General features: G+C 50.8%; 2 protein-coding genes across 6 annotated transcripts in view; both read left to right on the forward strand.

The window, feature by feature from the left end:
• The first annotated feature begins 259 nt into the window (after positions 1–259).
• NHLRC4 (NHL repeat containing 4) lies at positions 260–804 on the forward strand. The gene has a single exon (XM_027665822.1). The coding sequence runs from the start codon at positions 265–267 to the stop codon at positions 802–804; it is 540 nt and encodes a 179-aa protein (XP_027521623.1). The 5' UTR covers positions 260–264.
• Positions 805–3227: 2423 nt separating this feature from the next.
• The window catches only part of PIGQ (phosphatidylinositol glycan anchor biosynthesis class Q), a 34675-nt gene continuing 20793 nt past the window's right edge, over positions 3228–17109 (forward strand). For 3 of the 5 annotated variants that reach the window (XM_027665826.1, XM_027665829.1, XM_027665830.1), the window contains exons 1-4: positions 3228–3269; positions 7566–8257; positions 13468–13599; positions 15124–15244. In XM_027665826.1, coding sequence (XP_027521627.1) covers positions 7593–8257; positions 13468–13599; positions 15124–15244 — 918 coding nt within the window. In that variant the 5' untranslated portion in view covers positions 3228–3269; positions 7566–7592. Of the gene's footprint in view, positions 3270–5911; positions 6304–7565; positions 8258–13467; positions 13600–15123; positions 15245–17109 lie in introns of those variants that run through there. The other 2 variants (XM_027665828.1, XM_027665827.1) reach the window with 2 other exon arrangements.

Below are 17109 nucleotides of genomic sequence, written 5' to 3' on the forward strand. Positions count from 1 at the left end.
TCCATCTACCTGACAGCCGAGAACGCTCCCTGGGTCCACGTCCTCTCCAGCACAGGCCACACGCTGCAGGCCCTGCCCTGCCAGCAAAGGGGGAAGGGCACTTTCTTGCCAGAAGATGTGACTGTGACTCGCATGGGAATGGTGGCTGTGGCTGACCTGGTGAATGAAGCCATCTGGGCCTTCAACCCTCACACCAGCCTCTCCAAGAGGGAATGGATAAAGATCAGAAAGGTTGGTTCCCCCAGGGGCATTGGAGTCAACTCCATGGGCAAGATCTTGGTAGCAGACTATGCCCAAGGCCAAGTGCACAGCTTTGCTCTGGACCACGCCTTCAAGACACTCAAGGTCCACTCAGTCCCTGACCTGCAGGGGCCTCGCTTCGTCAGCCCAGTGCCCAACGGGGGCTTTGTGGTGAGTGAGGAGTGTGGGGACGTCAAGGTCTTCACGAGCAGCCACAAGCTCCTCTGCTCCCTCAGCAGCAAATATGGACACCAGTTTGGCAACCCCGCTGGGGTGTGTGTGGATAGGGATGGCAGCATCCTGGTGGCAGATGAGCAGCGCCGGACAGTCCACTTGTTCCCAGAGGATGGGGCTCCCCTCTGCCTGGTGTCCATGGGGCTGCGGAGGCCTGCTGGCATGGCTTGCTCCCCCTTCGGGCACCTCTTTGTGGCAGACACAGGGGAGAACTGTGTCAAAGTCTTTAAGTACTGTGTGAGACCCCCTTACAATCCCACCAACCCTGGTGGTCACCCCAACCAAACACCCAGGAGGGGAGGGAGGATGGCTCCACTGCAGCCCAGCTGAGTTGGGTGGTGGTGGCTGTGAGCTCCATCTCCTTCACACAGAATCATATCATAGGATCATGGAATGTTTTAGGTTGGAAAGGACCTTAAAGCTCTTCTTGTTCCAACCCCTCTGACATGGGCAGGGACACCTGCCAGTAGACCAGGTTGCTCCAAGTTCCTGGCCTTGAACGCTTCCACGGATGCAGAGCATTGCCCCAGACCTGACCTCTTGACGGCCCCCAGCTTCTCCAGATGGCAGAAGCAAGGACTAGACCAACTCTGGAGTAGCTAAACCAGCACCAGAATAGCTAAAGGATGACCAAGCTACTCAGAATTGGCCACAAGTTGGTGCCTTGGTAAATTTACCACCACACCCTCGAACCCTTGTGTGTTTTTGCAAAGCTAATATGAATATTTTTCTTCCCCACACACTGTTTTGATGTACCATGGTTCCACCTTCCTGATGCCAGAGTATGACCAGAGTATGGCCAGAGCTGGCAGCCGTGGCCTGTCAGAGAATCATGGAATCACAGAATGGTTTGGTTTGGGAGAGACCTTAAAGGCCATCTCATTCCACCCCCTGCCATGGGCAGGGACATCTTCCACTAGATCAGGTTGCTCCAAGCCCCGTCCAGCCGTGCATGGTTGAGACAACTGGTCTGTACTAAGTCATCCCCAGGATATTAGGAAAAGTTTTGGAATCACAGAATGGCACGCTGGGTCTGTAACAGACTTCAGAAGGGTAGGATGAAGGGAACTGCTTCTGTGCTGCATTCCTGACCTCTACAGGGAAGCAACAACCACTGCACAGAGTAAGTTCCATATGGGAATGTGGAACTGCTCGCACTGTCCTACCCCCCCCCATCCCATCCCGGGGCTGAGACTGCCGAGCTGGGCTGTCTGTTATCCCCTGTGGGGGAGGGCTCGGAGCCACTGCCCTTATCGGCAGAGACCAGGGAGAGGCGGGCAGGGTGTGGTGGCACAGGGGAAAGTGGGCAGGGTGTGGTGGCACAGGGAAGGGCGTTTTCATCTCCCATCTCCAGCCCTCGGGTTGGACATGGTGCTGAACGGCTCCTTGGCCTCTGCTGATGTCTGAGACCTGAGTCCAGTCACCACCTCTCACCCAAACAATCCCTGGAGAGGGCCTTGCTCCTTCCTGGTCTTGGAACAAGCACTGAAGATGTTGAAGATGGTGCCCTCCCAGACTCCTCTCCCTGTAGAACGAGGCAGCCCCAGAGCAAACCCAGCAATAGGGAAGGGGCCTGTCTATGTGGTCTGCAGGTACAGGGATGAGCCTGTCCCATCCCAGGTTGCTGAGCCCCCAGAAAACCAAACCTTCCCCCACCTTATTTACAGTTCTGTGGCACTCAGCAACAAAAATAAACCCCCAAAACCTCTTCTCTAGCTCACCTCCACCTCCACACCCACTCTCCCTTTCCATGTCAGACCCCCTCACGTTGCCCAGAGTCTTCCCAAGCTCGCCGGCCCCAACCCGCCGCTGGGTCACAGGAGGGAAGCTCCTGGGCACCCATCTGCACTCATGGGCCTCTGCCAGGCCAGGGAGCTGCTGAGGTGCTGGGGGTGGGAGTTGAGGTGAGCCTGTGGGGGTGGGGGATAATAGAGTCCCATGGGGATGGACAAATCCTGACCTTTGGGATGAGGGACAACAAGGTTCCTGAGGAAAGGCAAGTCCTTGGACTTTGGGGATGAGGGTGAATGGGATCCCACTTGGCAAGGCGAGTCCCTGGCCTTTGGGGGTGGGAGACAAGGGGGTCCCATGAGGACAGGCAAACCTCTGGCCTCTGGGGACATGGGACAACATGGTCCTGTGGGGACAGGCGAGTCCCTGGCCTTTGGGGATGGTGAACATCAGGACATTAGAAAGGGACGTCCCTCACCTGTGGGATGGGGACAAGAGGATCCCATGAGGACAGGAGAACCCTGTGGGATGGGGGGCACTGAGGTCTCGTGAGGACAGGTGAGTCCCTGGACTTTTGGAACTGAGGATGACAGGGTCCTGTGAGGACAGGTGAGCCTCTGGCATGTGGGAATGGGGGACAACTGGGTTCCACGAGGACAGCTGAGCCTCTGGCCTGGGAGGATGGAGGACTACAGGGTCTGGTGAGGACAGGTGAGTCCCTGGGCTGTGGGGTCGGGGGCAGGGGGGTCCCATGAGGACATGCGAGCCCCTGGCCCCGCTCCAGGGGAGGACGGGCACGCTGACTGCCCTTATCGCCCGTCCCAGGCGGCCCCGCCGCTCCCCGGCCCGGGAAAAGCGCCGGGAGGAGCGCGGGGAGCGGGCACAGGGAGCGGAGCGGGCACAGCCGGGCCCTCACGGCCCTCACGGGGAGCGGGCACAGCCGGGCCCCGAGAGCCCCGGAACGCGGGCGGCGGGCGGCGGCGGCGGCCGGGCCCTCCCTGCGGGGCCCCGCGGCTCCCGCGTCTCCGGGCAACGCGGGCGGAAGCGGCGGCGCCGGGCGGGCGGTAGGAGCGGGGCGGGCCCGGCCGGGCCGGGGGCTGTGGGGGGAGCCGCGGGAACCGCGGGCGGGGGCACTGCCGGGCCCCTCACGGCAGGAGAGACACTGAGGGGCTGGAGCGTGTCCAGGGAAGGGAACGGAGCTGGGGAAGGGGCTGGAGCAGCAGGAGCAGCTGAGGGAGCTGGGGGGGCTCAACCTGGAGAAAAGGAGGCTCAGGGGGGACCTTCTGGCTCTGCAACCCCCTGACAGGAGGGGGGAGCTGGGGGGGGCTTGGGCTCTGCTCCCAGGGAACAAGGAGCAGGACGAGAGGAAATGGCCTCAAGCTGTGCCAGGAGATGTTTATATTGGATATTGGGAAAATTTCTTCATGGAGAGGGTTGTCCAGCCCTGGCACAGCTGCCCAGGGCAGGGGTGGAGTCCCCATTCCTGGAGGGATTTAAATGCCATGTGGATGTGGCACCGGGGGACACGGGTTAGTGGTGGCCTTGGCAGTGCTGGGGGAATGGTTGGACTCGACGGTCTTGGAGGGCTTTCCAACCTTTATGTTTCTATGATTGTGTATCTCCTGGCCTGCTCTCCCTCATCCCCTGGAAGGACCTCGGAGTGCTCAGGTGTGGGTTTGACCCAGGGTCAGCATCCCTTGGCTCTGCTGGTGGCCACAGGATAGCTCATGTGGTGACACCTGGGCCACATCCCACTGTTCACCTTTGCTTTTCTGACAAAAGTTCTGAAATTAATTCATCCTGGGGTCCTGTCTTCATTTTTTGGTCACCTTAACACATTTTAGGTGGTGTCCCTTTTTTGTTTTGGTCGCCTGAGATCGTTGTGCTGATGCTCTGCGGCATCTCAGGGAAAGGCTGGGTGTTTCCAGCAGGAATGGGTGGATCTGGAAGATTTTAGGCACTTTATGAACAGGGACTAAGCACATTGGTAGGATTTTTCTGCTCAAATTAGCAGCAGTGAAAACAATTGACTGTGATGACATTTAAGAGGTGAACTTCATATTTCAGTGTATTGAAATGAATGAGGTGAGATACACAGCCAGTTGTGGATTTGGGAATACAGACCACAGTAACGTAAGAACAGTTGATCAGCTGGTTTTCAGCTATCAAGATATTTTGTACAGCCTGAAAATTGTATCAGAATCTTCTCTGCAGCAGCCAAAGGGCAGATGATGTGCTTAGGTATGATTTGACCTGAGCTATAGCCAGATTAGTTGGGTGCATAAAATGATATTAATTTAAAAAGTTGGGAAAGGTGTAAGAGGAAAAACTCCCAAAATAGAGAAGATAAGGATAAGTGTTTCTGCTCCATGAGAAGTTTTCCCAGATGACTGTGGCTATCTTAAAAAAAACAAATCTCAGTGAAAAGTAAATGTTTGTATTGAGAGTCAGTAGACAATTCCTCTTCCAAATGTCCGATGGATGGACAAAGCTTTAAGGTCAGCTGTGCAGAGACACTGGAAGTCTCTTGTAGGGATACACTCAGACACCTCTGACATCTCTTGAGGTAAAAGAACAGTTAAAAATCAACTTTAAAAACTTACTTGTCCAATATTACTGATATAAGTACTGAAAACCTCCTTCAAGTACTTATTGTTTTAATTTTTCTATTTTTTCTTTCAGAAATGGAACTCAATCTCAGTTTTTAGAGTATTCGGCTATTGGCAACTTCACTTACAAGTTTTGGTACTGTGATATAACTAGAATGTTATCACTAGCTAAATTTATATTATTTTAAGTAGTATCTGAGCATATGTGTGTATGTATGTTCCTGACACATTCAATCTGTTGTTTTGCCTTTCAGACCCCCTGTATTTACATAATTTATTTCCTTTTTCCTGGGAGTATGTCTGTGGGTCTTAGGGGAAAAGAATTAGAATCCTTTTGCAAATCTAAAGCAAAACCTCATCTCGCCTGACAATGTTTCCATAACAGCTTGAGTTAAGCAAGGAGGCATGAGAGGTAGTGAAGGGAGCACTACTTTGGCCAGTATTCCTGGACAGACCAGGGATACTGAAGGGAAGGAAGGCGAAATATAGGGGACAGGTTTTATATCAAACTATTTTAAGGACTAATCTAATTAATTGTGTCTGTTTCACCACTTCTGGATAGGACATCTGTCCTTCGACGTCTCCGTGGTCCTCCAGAAAAATAACACCAAAAATACTTGACTCTTTCCGTAGAAGTTATTCCCTGTATTTCCAGAGAAGTGAAAAATAAGCTTGGAGGTCTTGTTTTTCAGTCCATTTGAGTGTGATAGTCATGAGGCTTTGGTGAAAGATGCCATTTTTAGGCTGTGCTGCAGGTCTCTGTCCTGCTCAGGCCTGGTGTGCTGTACCCGACACCCTCGGGGTGTCACAGCTGCCACTTCTGCCCTCCCTCACACAGCTCTCTGCTTCCCTTCCCTCCTGCTGGAGGCTTGAAACCCTTTGGGAAAACACATAATAGTTGAGGTTCTATCACTTGCTGAGAGAAACTGTGGCTGCCCCATCCCTGGAAGTGTTGGATGGGGCTTGGAGCAACCTGGTCTGGTGGAAGGTGTCCTCGCCCATGGCAAGGGGTGGAACGAGATGGGCTTTAAATTCCCTTCCAACCCAAACCATTCTGTGATTCTATGATTCTTTTGAGATCCTGCTTCCTCGCAGACTCCAGGTCTCCAAGGTTATCCCTCTGTGGCCTCCAGATCTCACCAGGGGCTGGAGGGTCTGTGGGGCAGCAAGGGACAGTGCTGGGTGCCCTCAGCACCTGCCAACACTGTGCTTCCAGCACCACACTCCAACAAAATCCCTCAGGAGCACCCCTATGTCTGCTTGAGGGAAATTTTGGGGGTGCTTTGCTATTTTGCAGTAAAAGGGAAAATTCAGTCCAAGGAAGAACAACATTACTCCTTGCAAAGGCAGCTGTGGTGCTTTTCCCATTGGAGGACCATGCTGTGCACCAAGGGAACCTCACCTTGTTGCTCAAGGAGCTGAGAACTCCTACATTTCCAAGTGCTGTACTGCGGCTGGGGGACTGGAGGAATCATAGAGTCCCAGTGTGGTAAGTTTGGAAGGGACCTTAAAGCCCATCTCATTCCACCCCTGCCATGGGCAGGGACACCTGCCACTAGCCCAGGTTGCTCCAACCTCGTCCAGCTGGCCTTGGACACTTCCAGGGATGGGGCAGCTGCAGCTCCCCAAATTACTCTTCTCTGAGTCTTAACCCCAGAGGTTAATCACTCTCCTTTGCTGCTCCCCATCCCTCCACACTGTAGCAAATTCCCAGGTGCTGAGATTTACTGGCTGAGATTTGTCCTGCATTAATGGAGAGGAAAACAAAGCCATCAGGGCCTTCCCTGCGCATCCTCTGTCGGTGTTATAAATACCCTCTGTGCTCCCTTTCCGACTGACTGGGTCCCTGCAGAGGAGGCAGCCTCGGGGCCCTGCGGAGTTTTCACATCCCTAACAAAGCACTGAAGGACGGGAAAGGACAACGGGCGCCGGGTGCGACTGTTCTGCGCCAGCGCCCTCCTTACTGCAATTACAGCTCTGTTAGAAACCTCCGCCTTATTTAAAGAGACACTGTCAACTGCCTCAAAGCTCCTTTTGGGAAGAGTCTCCCAAAGCCACTGAGAAGTGTTCTTAATGATGGGGAGAAAAACACTGGAGATAAAGAGCACTGATAAAGTGGAGAGGCTTCTCCATTTTTAGGCTCTTGTGTCTAATGAATTAAAACTGCTGCACAAACTTCAATTAATCACTGTAGTCCCTTTTGATGAAATTGTTGTTGCAGTTTCCAGATGAGGTGAGTGAGGCATGAGGAGCTGAGTGATCTGACTAAGGTTGCTCAGTGAGTTTGTTGCAGAGCGCAGCTCTGGGTTCTGAGGTGATAAAAGAGAGTCTGAAATTATCTGGCTTTATGGCATGGATCAATATTTGATTGTTGGTAATAGCAGGAAATACTCCCCAGAGACACTGTGGTGCACTCTAGAAGTGCTCCAGCACATCCAGTTGGGGATCTAAGATCCAAGGCTGGATGAATTCCTGATCTCATCTGGTCTGATGCGCTGTGCTTATCAGTGAAAGACCTCTCCAGGACTCAGAAAAGGTGACTCCAGGCTCACCTTTCCTCACTTCAAAGACTGCAGATCATCAGGAACCTCCCGAACGTGTGTGTGTCTGATGGCTGTCACTGTCCTTACACAAGTGGTTGGGCTCAGTGTTTTCAAACCCGCTTGGTTCTTCTCCCCGGCGACTTTGGCCAGCTCAGGTTTTCTTGCATTTACTCGCCATTCTCAGCTTTTATTTTTGTGTTTGTTGCAGGTGTCCCGTCCCTCCAGGGTCCCTGCCATGGTACTCAAGGTGTTCTTCCCGTCGTGCTGCTCCTCGGCAGACAGCGGCATCCTGATCGGCCGCTGGCTGTCGGAGCAGAGCTCTGCAGTTGTCCTGGCCGTGGTGCACTTCCCCTTCATCCCTGGGCAGGTGAAGCAGTTCCTCGGGGAAGTTCAGCGCGCGACCAAAGTCACCCTTTCTGTGCTCGGCTCCTGGAGCAACAGCAAACAGGAGAAAGAGGAGGGCCTGAGTGAGTTTTTGGAAGACCTTGGGACCATATTCTCCCATGAGCCTTGGATTCAGATAAGCAAAGAGGGAGACAGCAAGTTTTGGAGCTGCTCTACCCTTCAGAAACACTCCAGCAGCCCTAAGGAGGAAGAAGTCATCTTGGTGTACTATGACCAGCGCAAAGTTATGCTCTCCCATCTGCACCCCCCTCTGGACACAGCTGATGGGAGGGCAGAGGATGCCTCCAAGCTCTCTGCCATCTTCGACACCGTGGCCAGGAGCAGGGTGCTGTTCATGACGGACAGGTACGACGAGGGGCCCATCAAGCTGACCCACTGGCAGTCGGAGGGGGTCGAGGCCAGTATCATCGTGGAGCTGCTCAAACAGACCTCTGTGCCTGCCTGCATGCTCCTCACATTCCTGCTCTCACTGGTCTCTGGGATCTGCAGGAGCAGGTAAGTGATGTGATATCAGCCAGCTTGTTTTGTGTAGAAGTGCAATTTAGGCATTTACGGGATTTCTGCTCAATCCCAGTGAGAAATATGGTTGATACAAAAGGTTCTGTTGGAAGCAGGCTGCTGTTGGAGTTTGGGGAGCCCCACTGAAATCACAAGGCCAAAGTCTCCCTCAGATAGGGCTCTTCATGGAGCTGGGAGGGTTTCTGGGGAGGCATTTGCAGCAGCCCCACTTCACTTTCATCACAGCTGGACCAGTGGATTTCCAGCTATTCCATGGCTGACAGAATGCCTTGAGCCTCTCCTTAATGGCTTCACAGCTGGGACTCCCTCCTCCCTGTTTGCTGTGAATCCCTCCACAGCTGTCAAACATCAGCAAATAGTATTTCTAAATCCATTGTCCTCCAAGAGACTGTGGTGCTGCAGCCTTGGCGCCGTATAGCAGGTCATAGGGATTGCTGCTGTGCCTGAATCCTTGGTGAAATCCTGTTCTCACAACCAGGAGACTGACTGGGATGATCCACATGTAATGTGTGGCAAGTGCTTGCACTAATGAGGAATTCTGAGCAGATTTGAAGGGGAGAAGTTTAGAACCATGGAATCATTTAGGCTGGAAAGATCATGGAGTCCAGCCATTAACCCAGCACTGCCAAGGCCACCACTAACCCATGTCCCCCTGTGCTTTTTGAACACTTCCAGGGATGGTGATTCCACCACTCCCCTGATCAGCCTGCCTGGAGAGGCTGTGCCAGGGAGGAGAGTGGAGTTCTGGTTCCAAGCTGCAGGGAGACACTTTAATTGATGAAATTTGGATAACAGCTACTACTGTATTCATGGATAAATCTGCTCAAGTGCAGCCTAAGGGCAGGAGGAAGGGAGGGTTTTAACAGTTTCCAATTGTGTGATACTGTTGTGAAAGAATTACAGTGAAACTCTTCCCATGCAAAGACTTTCTGAACAGAAGAGTTACCTATTTTGGTACATAAAGGGGAAACTGTCCAGTTTTGGACTATTCTATTGGAAGAGATTTAGGATCAGGCCAAAACCTGATATAATCAAGGACACTGGTTCCTGGGGCTGCCCTGTAGATGCTGACTCTGTGTTAGTGGCTGTTAATGGTGACTAAGTCACAACTTTGTGGTTGGGCAGAAGATTGGGAGTCAGCTCAGAAGGTCCTTTTTCTGGCTGTCCGAGGGCTGTGCCACCACCAACAAACAGGATGATCCTTTTCTTTGTCTTAAAAGGTCCTGACTTGATCAGTCAGGCTTAGAGTCCAGTTAACCCAAGCCTCACAGGTCCCCAGAAGGCCACAGTCTGAGTCTAACTCAGGAACTCAAGCTCAGTCTGGAATTCTCCAGCTTCTCAGGAATTCTGACTTCAGCTTTTCCTAAGCCCAGGATGGATGTTTTGAGGCACAGCAGCAGCCAGCTGTACCTGCCAGCAGGCAGAATGTGGGGCTGGCTGTGCACAAACCTGGGCTGAGCTTGTTCTTGGGCTTGGGAGACAGATACAGCTTGTTCTCTTCTCTGTTTTATTCACTCATAGGATCAGCATTATACTCACTTATCTTACAAAGCATCAGTCTTAGAGAACAGAGATTAGTACCTGGCTTTATAACAAACCTCCTGCTCAACTTTCTAAGTCATTTAAAGGAATTTGGTTCCACTCAGCATGTGGTGTGTGCTACAACCTCCCTTGTGCCAGCATCCTCAAGGCAGGGAGGGTTCAAGGTGTCAAGGGCAGGTGTCCTTCCAGTCCCCTCCTCCCCATGCTGGGACAGGATGTCCCATAGAATAAGATTTACCAGGTTTTTGCTTCTTCAGGTCACAGGACTTCATTCTTTCCCTGGTTTTTGTGATGTCAGCTTTGAAAAGCTAAAGAAAGAGATCAGCAATGTCCTCTGGGGCTGCAGACCTTTTGGATACACCCTGTTGTGTATTTGCACAGGAGAAGCAGGGCAGCAGCTGGAAATCTCGGGAAGTGAGTTGCTGACACCCATCCAAGCTCACCCAGTGCTCCCTTATCTTGAGTTAAACCATTTCTTCAGCACCACCGTGTGCTGAGGGGTGGCCATTGCAATTCTGCTTCAGAGGGACTTGGGGGCAGGATTCCCATTATCCCTGAAGGTCTCTGTACTCTTGGGGACATCAGGATGATTTTGTCTTGGGACAAGAAGTTCTGTGTGCTCCTTGTGAAAAAAGTCTGTTTATAAACACCATGAGGTCTGATCCCTCATCCAAAGGGAGGCACTGTTCCTGCAGTTTCTGGGAGTTCTGGTTAATGGAGCTTAATATTTGCATGTGATCTAGATTTGGAAAGATTACTTTTCATCTGTTATCTGAAAAATCCCCTCTCACTCCTGGGAAAAAACTGAATTGGAAAATCAAGACTTACTCATGGAGGCTGTGCTAATTTATTGCTAAAATTCCTTATATTTGGAAATACCCCAAAGATCTCCTGCTGCTTAAATAATGCAATGACACAACATCACTGGATTTCTGTTGGGTTTTTCAATCTGGTTGGTTTTCCATTGAAGTTCTGAAAATCATTCTATATAGTGGGTGGTAAACAAGTGGGAGCATTTCTGGCAATGTGCAAAGGGGTAGGAGACCACGCAGGGAGTATTTCTGGCTTTCTTCCTCAGCCCTCCTAGAGATGAGAGTTCCCGTAGCACATCTTGCAGCTGCTCTGTTGAGCTTTTTGCAGTATGTTTGTGTTTTTATTTCAATAAGGATGTGTATTTCCTTTGCAAAGAAGGTGTGTGAGTGGAGTAGAGGTTGTCCTTGTGGTGTTGGGTGAAAAGAAAAGAGAGTCAGTTGTAGCACAGACAAGCGCATCCGTCTGGTGTGTCTGTTGCTTGAGGAGCAGCCCTGGATGGTGAGAGACACCCAGTGCTGGGAGAGGATGTGGGACTGTCACTCTGAGTGTGTGGCACAGGGCCCTGGATCTGCTGCTTTCTGCCTTAGCTGAGAGGGTCTGGCAGCTGGGGTTTGACTGGTAATTCCTCACCTTCAGCCATCTGGACATAATCCCACAGGTAGAGCGTTTCTCCTTCCCCCTCCTTTGCATTTCAAGTGCAGTTCTCTGCTCTAGTCAAGTTTTGCAACAGCAGAATTTGTAACTGCTGGGCTGGGGCATAATTGGAAGAGAAAGCTCGTCTGCTCTTGTGTCTCTGTGAATCTGTGAGCCCAGGTCTTTGCATCAGTGACCCCCTCTCTCCTCCCCCTGCACAGAGCTCTTTCCTCAACCCCTCCTCTGGCAAGGCAGCTGAGGAGCAGTGCTTTCATTTGTCTCCAAGGTGGGAGGCTGTAGCGAAGAGCTGAGTAACTTGGAGACCTCAAATTAAGAATGATTCACAGAACACTGCGTGTGTTTCAAAGCCAATGTGTCTGAAATCTGAATGGGGAGGGAGGGGGAAGGGGGCACTTCAGCACTTGGGTTTTCAAGCTGACAAAACCTGCACGAAGGGTGGGTGGAAGGGCTCAGGGGGATGTGGGGAGGAGGGGATAGCAGCCATGGGGAGCTGAGTGAGGTTTGGAGGGGCCATACCCTTGTGATTTGTATGAAATGTATAAATAGTCTGTCCATCCCAGACTGTCCTGCGGGCACTCTGCTGCTGGGCGTGGACTGATGTCCTCTGGTGAAATCCGTGGAAGGCAACACACTTTGCAGGGACACACATCTCCAGGTCACGCTCAGTAATGATCCAAGCAGCTCTACAATTTCAAAAGCAAAGCAGGATACAAGGAATAATGTTGGGGTGTGGATTGACATGAACTGCAGGACCGTGGCAAAGCAGTCCAGGAGAGTAGGTGGAGTGACTAAAAGTGAATGTAGATCCCTGGACCCTAAACAGAAAACAGTGAAACACTGTGAAAATAGTGCAACAATAACTGTGTACAGGAGAGAAGGCATTCAGATCATGTCCACATCAGAGTTTAGCTCCCAAAGCAAACCTAGTGCTCTCTGTTGCTGTGGCTTCTGCACCCAGTGCTGTGTGTCATTTTAACCCACACAAAGCACTATCAGTCCTTGCTTTGTAGGTTGTGTGGCAATAAAAGTAACTCCCCAAAATAATTGAGCATCATTTAGTACTTTTCTTCTGAGTCATAAGAAAAGAACCGTGTGACTGTTTCCTCCCCTACAAGCCTCATGTGAATGTTAACTTTGAAACCTAATTAAGTGCCGAGTGTCGTGTTATCTGCATAATGCTGGTCACTGGGAGGCTGTGGAGAGAAGGTAGAAATCAAGACCCTGAGAAAGGAGTTTGGAAGTAATAAAGAAAAAAAGAAAAAAGGATCAATTGGAAGAAAAAAGAAAAGAAGGGGGGAAAGGGACAGAAACTGCACAGAGAGCACTGCTCTTTGTTATACCAATCTCACGCAAAACAGAGATCCCCTCTCCTGTGAGGAAAGGCTGGGACAGTTGGAATTCTTCAACCCAGAGAAGAGAAGGCTCTAGGGAGACCTGAGAGCCCCTTCCAGTGCCTAAAGGGGCTCCAGGAGAGCTGGAGAGGGACTTGGGACAAGGGATGGAGGGACAGGACAAGGGGGAATGACTTCCCACTGCCAGGGGGCAGGGATAGATGGGATATTGGGAAGGAATTGTTCCCTGTGAGGGTGGGGAGGCCCTGGCACAGGTTGCCCAGAGAAACTGTGGCTGCCCCATCCCTGGAAGTGTCCAAGGCCAGGCTGGATGGGGCTTGAAGCAACCTGGGCTAGTGGAAGGTGTCCCTGCCCATGGCAGGGGATTGAGATGAGATGAGCTTTGAGGTCCCTTCCAACCCAAACCATTCAGTGATTCTATGATTGGTAATACTGGGATTTGTGCAGCAGTTACACCATGTTGTGTTGTTGCCCTGCACACAAAACTGCCTTGGCTTCTCTCTGCTGGAGGCTCAGGGCATTGTGCAAGCCCAGTGATGTATTGCAAAGCACAGGCTGGAGTCAGGATTGCCTTGTGGCTTCCTTGGAAGAGCAAGGCACGTGGTTTGACAGAGTGGAAATGGGAGGTTGGCTTGTCTGCTTTAGATGTCTTGGTGTGGCAAGGCTCCTTAATTCTGTTAACCTTTCAGAGAGTCCTTAACATCTAATCACCATCTCTGCTTGCACAGCCTTAACTGTGCCCTGACTGTTTTGCATGGATTTGGGATACTGGCCTGCCTGCTGCATGGCAAAGGCAAAAGGGGACATTCCCATGTGTTTCTACAGGGTGCTGAAGTTTTGGCCTTTGTCTTTCTTATGGAGCAAACTCTCAACTTGTGAGCAGCTGGGACATCGCCTGCAGCACCTCCAGGTCATCAGCAGCAACAAGAAGGCTCAAACCCAGACTCAGCTGATGAGGTATGGGGTACATGGAAAGTCATGTGTGTCTTTGCTCTATTCCTGTCTCCCTTGGGGAGCCCAAACCATGGATCCCATGGTCACACAGCACTATGGGGTCATCACTGCACCCCTTGCTCTGCTCCGTGCTCATTTGCTCATCTTTGCTCTGCACTCCATTTGTATGCATATATGTTTATAACTTTATATGCTAATTATGCCTTTTGCCAGATATCTGCCTCTTTCCCAAGCCTCAGAAAAGCAACTGGGATATTGCCCCCCAAAAGCTTGTCCTGCACCCATGTGTGAGTGCTTTGCTCTCACAAATCCCACAAACTCATTGCTTTCCTGTGTGCTGCTGTTAACCAAAAACTGCCATCAGTGTTCAGTGGCACTTTCCATAAGAGCAGAAAGGTTTAAATGTTCCTTTCTTTCACCCACTCTTTTGGGGAACCTTTTCTTGCAGAAACTCTGACATCAGTAACAAAGTCAGTGTAAGAGAAAAAGCAAACATGCAGCACAGTGAGTGGAACAGAGCAGAGATCTGAGACAGATATTGAATGCCCTGCGGCCCTTCCACAACCAGTCTTGTTCTGTGTGCTTCTCTGATCCTGCAGTAATAGACTCCCAGGGAACACTTAAAATAGATTAGCAGATTTGAAGGCCAAAAGTAACTGTGATTGTTTAATCTGATTTCCTGAATAACTCACGTCATGAAATTTCATTCAGAAACTCCAGCAGGAAGGGGGAACTCAGCAGTCCTTCTGGGTTTGTGTATGAACCCAGAAACACTATTTATTACCTTGAGTTGGGAAACCATCTGATCTCAACATGGATGCTCCAAGTGCTGGTGCCCTCAGGGCTGGTAATTGGTAAATCCCCCCCTGAGTACGTCTCTACCTTTCAGTCTAACATTCCTCTTTGTAGCTTCAATCCAGTCTTTACTCCCTACTAAAAAAGGTTTTGTGGTGTGGCAGACTCTCAGTGGCTCCATGTTTAGAATCACAGAATCACAGACTATCCGGAATTGGAAGGGCCTCACAGGGATCATCCATCCAACTCCTGGCCCTGCACAGACGCCCCAACAATCCCACCCTGTCCCTGAGACCATTGTCCTTGAGCTCTGGCAGCCTTGGGGCTGTGCCCACTACCCTGGGGAGCCTGGTCAGTGCCCAGCCACCCTCTGGGGGAAGAACCTTTTCCTGAGATCCAACCTGACCCTGCCCTGGCACAGCTCCAGCCATTCCCTGGGTGCTGTCACTGGTCACAGAGCACAGATCAGAGCTACCCCTCCACTGCCCCTCATGAAGAAGGTGCAGACTGCTATGAGGTCTCCCCTCAGTCTTCTCTTCTCCTGGCTGAACATAGAAGGAACAGCACAGCAGGAAAGGTCGAAAGGTCCCTACACTGTTCCTCTTCACTGGGTTGTCCTGTTGTCCCTGGGAATTAGAGATGCAATGTAAGCAAAGCCAACAGTTGTCATTGAAACATTAAACACCGTCCTTCCTTTTTCTCTAACACTGTTTCTCGTTCTCCTGCATGCAGGAAAGCCAACATCTTTGTCTCTCTACTGATTGATGTGGCCCTGGGGATCCTGCTGATGTCCTGGCTCTACAGGAAGAACCGAATTGGTCACCTTGCTGACACTCTCATCCCTGTGGCTGACGTAAGTCTGGCCAAGGCTGTTCCTCTTTCACCTGCTCTGGGTGCTGAGCAGCTCTCGATGCCTGGGGTAGTTGGAAGGAGGCAGTGCCTCCCACACAAGGGTTTCAGAGAGTCCTGTCTGAAGTCATGCAAATTAGGTCTCCTCGAGAACAGTGAAATCTTCAATCAAGCCTGTTGGGGCTGCTCAAAAAGAACACAGCTCTGCTTTGCATGTGCTGTGCATGGTAATTAGGTGTTTACTGGAGGGCTGCTCCAGGTCCTGAAGGAACAATTATGGCTTGGACAGCTCTGCAGCTGCAGGTTGAGCGGTTATGGAGCCACAATACTTTTATTTTGTTCTTGAGTCAACAGAAAGTGTCCTCAGATTGTTTGGGGGAAACAAAGCTGTAACTTGGGCTGAATCTGATAAACTGCTGAAAAGTCAGACTTGATAAGCAGTGCAGCCGTGCTTGTGAAAGGGGTTTCGTGGGGAAGTCCAAAGGGTTTGGCTGGTCAGGGTACAAACACCTGAAATCCTGCCTAAGAGCTTTGGGATACAGAGGCTAAATTAGGAAAACTTGCTGTGTCTTGTGATTCTGTCAAACGTAACTCCTCTTGCCCACGAAGATCCCTCAGCATCAGCAGAAATTCATGAGGAGCAAGTCTGACTCACACCGTCCTGCTCTTCTGGTGGCTCATTTTAGGTGCAGAGCTCCAATATATCTGTTTAGTGGCAATAAGGAACATATAATGTACTTCAGAAGCTGGAGACCAGACCACTAATCTGAGGTCAACTCTGTCTTAAGAGCGTCTGTGTCTTGGGAATACAAGTGCAGCCAATTTTGAGCCCTGCCATGCAGCTGCACAGCCTAATCCTTTCTCTGCCCACTTTTCTTTCATTTCTGAGTGGATCTTTCCATTGGTTTCTTTCTAGCAGCTGGAGAACATCTTCTCTCTGCTCTTTCTCCAGCTTCTTGATTCTGATTAGAGAATTCCAGCAGCAGTTTATCTTTCCTACTTATGCTGCATTTCCTGAAAAGGGCTCCCATTTCCCTTGATGATGATCTGCTTGGTCTGTGTCTAACCCTTTAATTGTTGCAAGCCATCAGTCTCTGATCATTCTTGGACGTGCTGTGCTTTCACAAAGTATGTATAGAGTGTCCAGCATAGCTGTGGATCATGATTATTGCTATTCTTCTTATCTTCCATAGTCAAACTTTCAAGGATAGCATGTTTTAAGGATTGCTGCAGCCACTGTTCACCAGCAGTGGTGGGTAGAAAGGACCACATTTCCTGCAGGAGCTATACCCTACAAATATTTTTCTAAGCCTTATTCCTAAGTCTTTTCCTTACAACTGGAGAAGTTCAGGTTCCCTAGAGCTCTCCCTATGCAATTATTGTAAGTGCCCAGCTCTCAGAAATCTACTTTCTTAACAAGTCTGCAGGGAAGTGGCTTTGGCTGCATTCCTGGTGGCACAGGAGGCTCTGGGAGGGATTCCATCTGCCCAGTGTCTTTGGCAGATGGACACTCTCCGTGCTCAAGGTATGTCCAACCCCAGCACCTGTCCTGGACAGGCTGGCTTGTGAGGTTGCTTGTTTGTTCCTCTCTCAGTGATTTAGCTCACCTGTCACTCAGCTCGTGCATCAGTGTCAGTTATCTCCACAGGCCTCCTACGTGTGTGGACTTGGTTACCTGGCTATCACCAGGAGCTGTTTGCTTTCCTTCCTGGAAGTGCTGACTCCTCCATGTGTGGGGGGCCCTGATAGCCAGTCAGTGCCTTTCTTCCCTGTTTATCCAGGCTTATCAGTTCGGGCCACTCACAACTCTCCTTACTTCCCAGCCTTACTTTCTTCTTTCAGGCATATTAGACTGTGGACACAAAATCA

The sequence above is a fragment of the Corapipo altera genome, unplaced genomic scaffold, assembly GCF_003945725.1.
Source record: "Corapipo altera isolate COAL_440 unplaced genomic scaffold, ASM394572v1 146, whole genome shotgun sequence".
NCBI lineage: Eukaryota > Metazoa > Chordata > Aves > Passeriformes > Pipridae > Corapipo > Corapipo altera.

Excerpts from the sequence above, each read along its gene's own strand:
- NHLRC4 (XM_027665822.1), top strand. The coding sequence starts at position 265 with ATGGGCAAGATCTTGGTAGCAGACTATGCCCAAGGCCAAGTGCACAGC.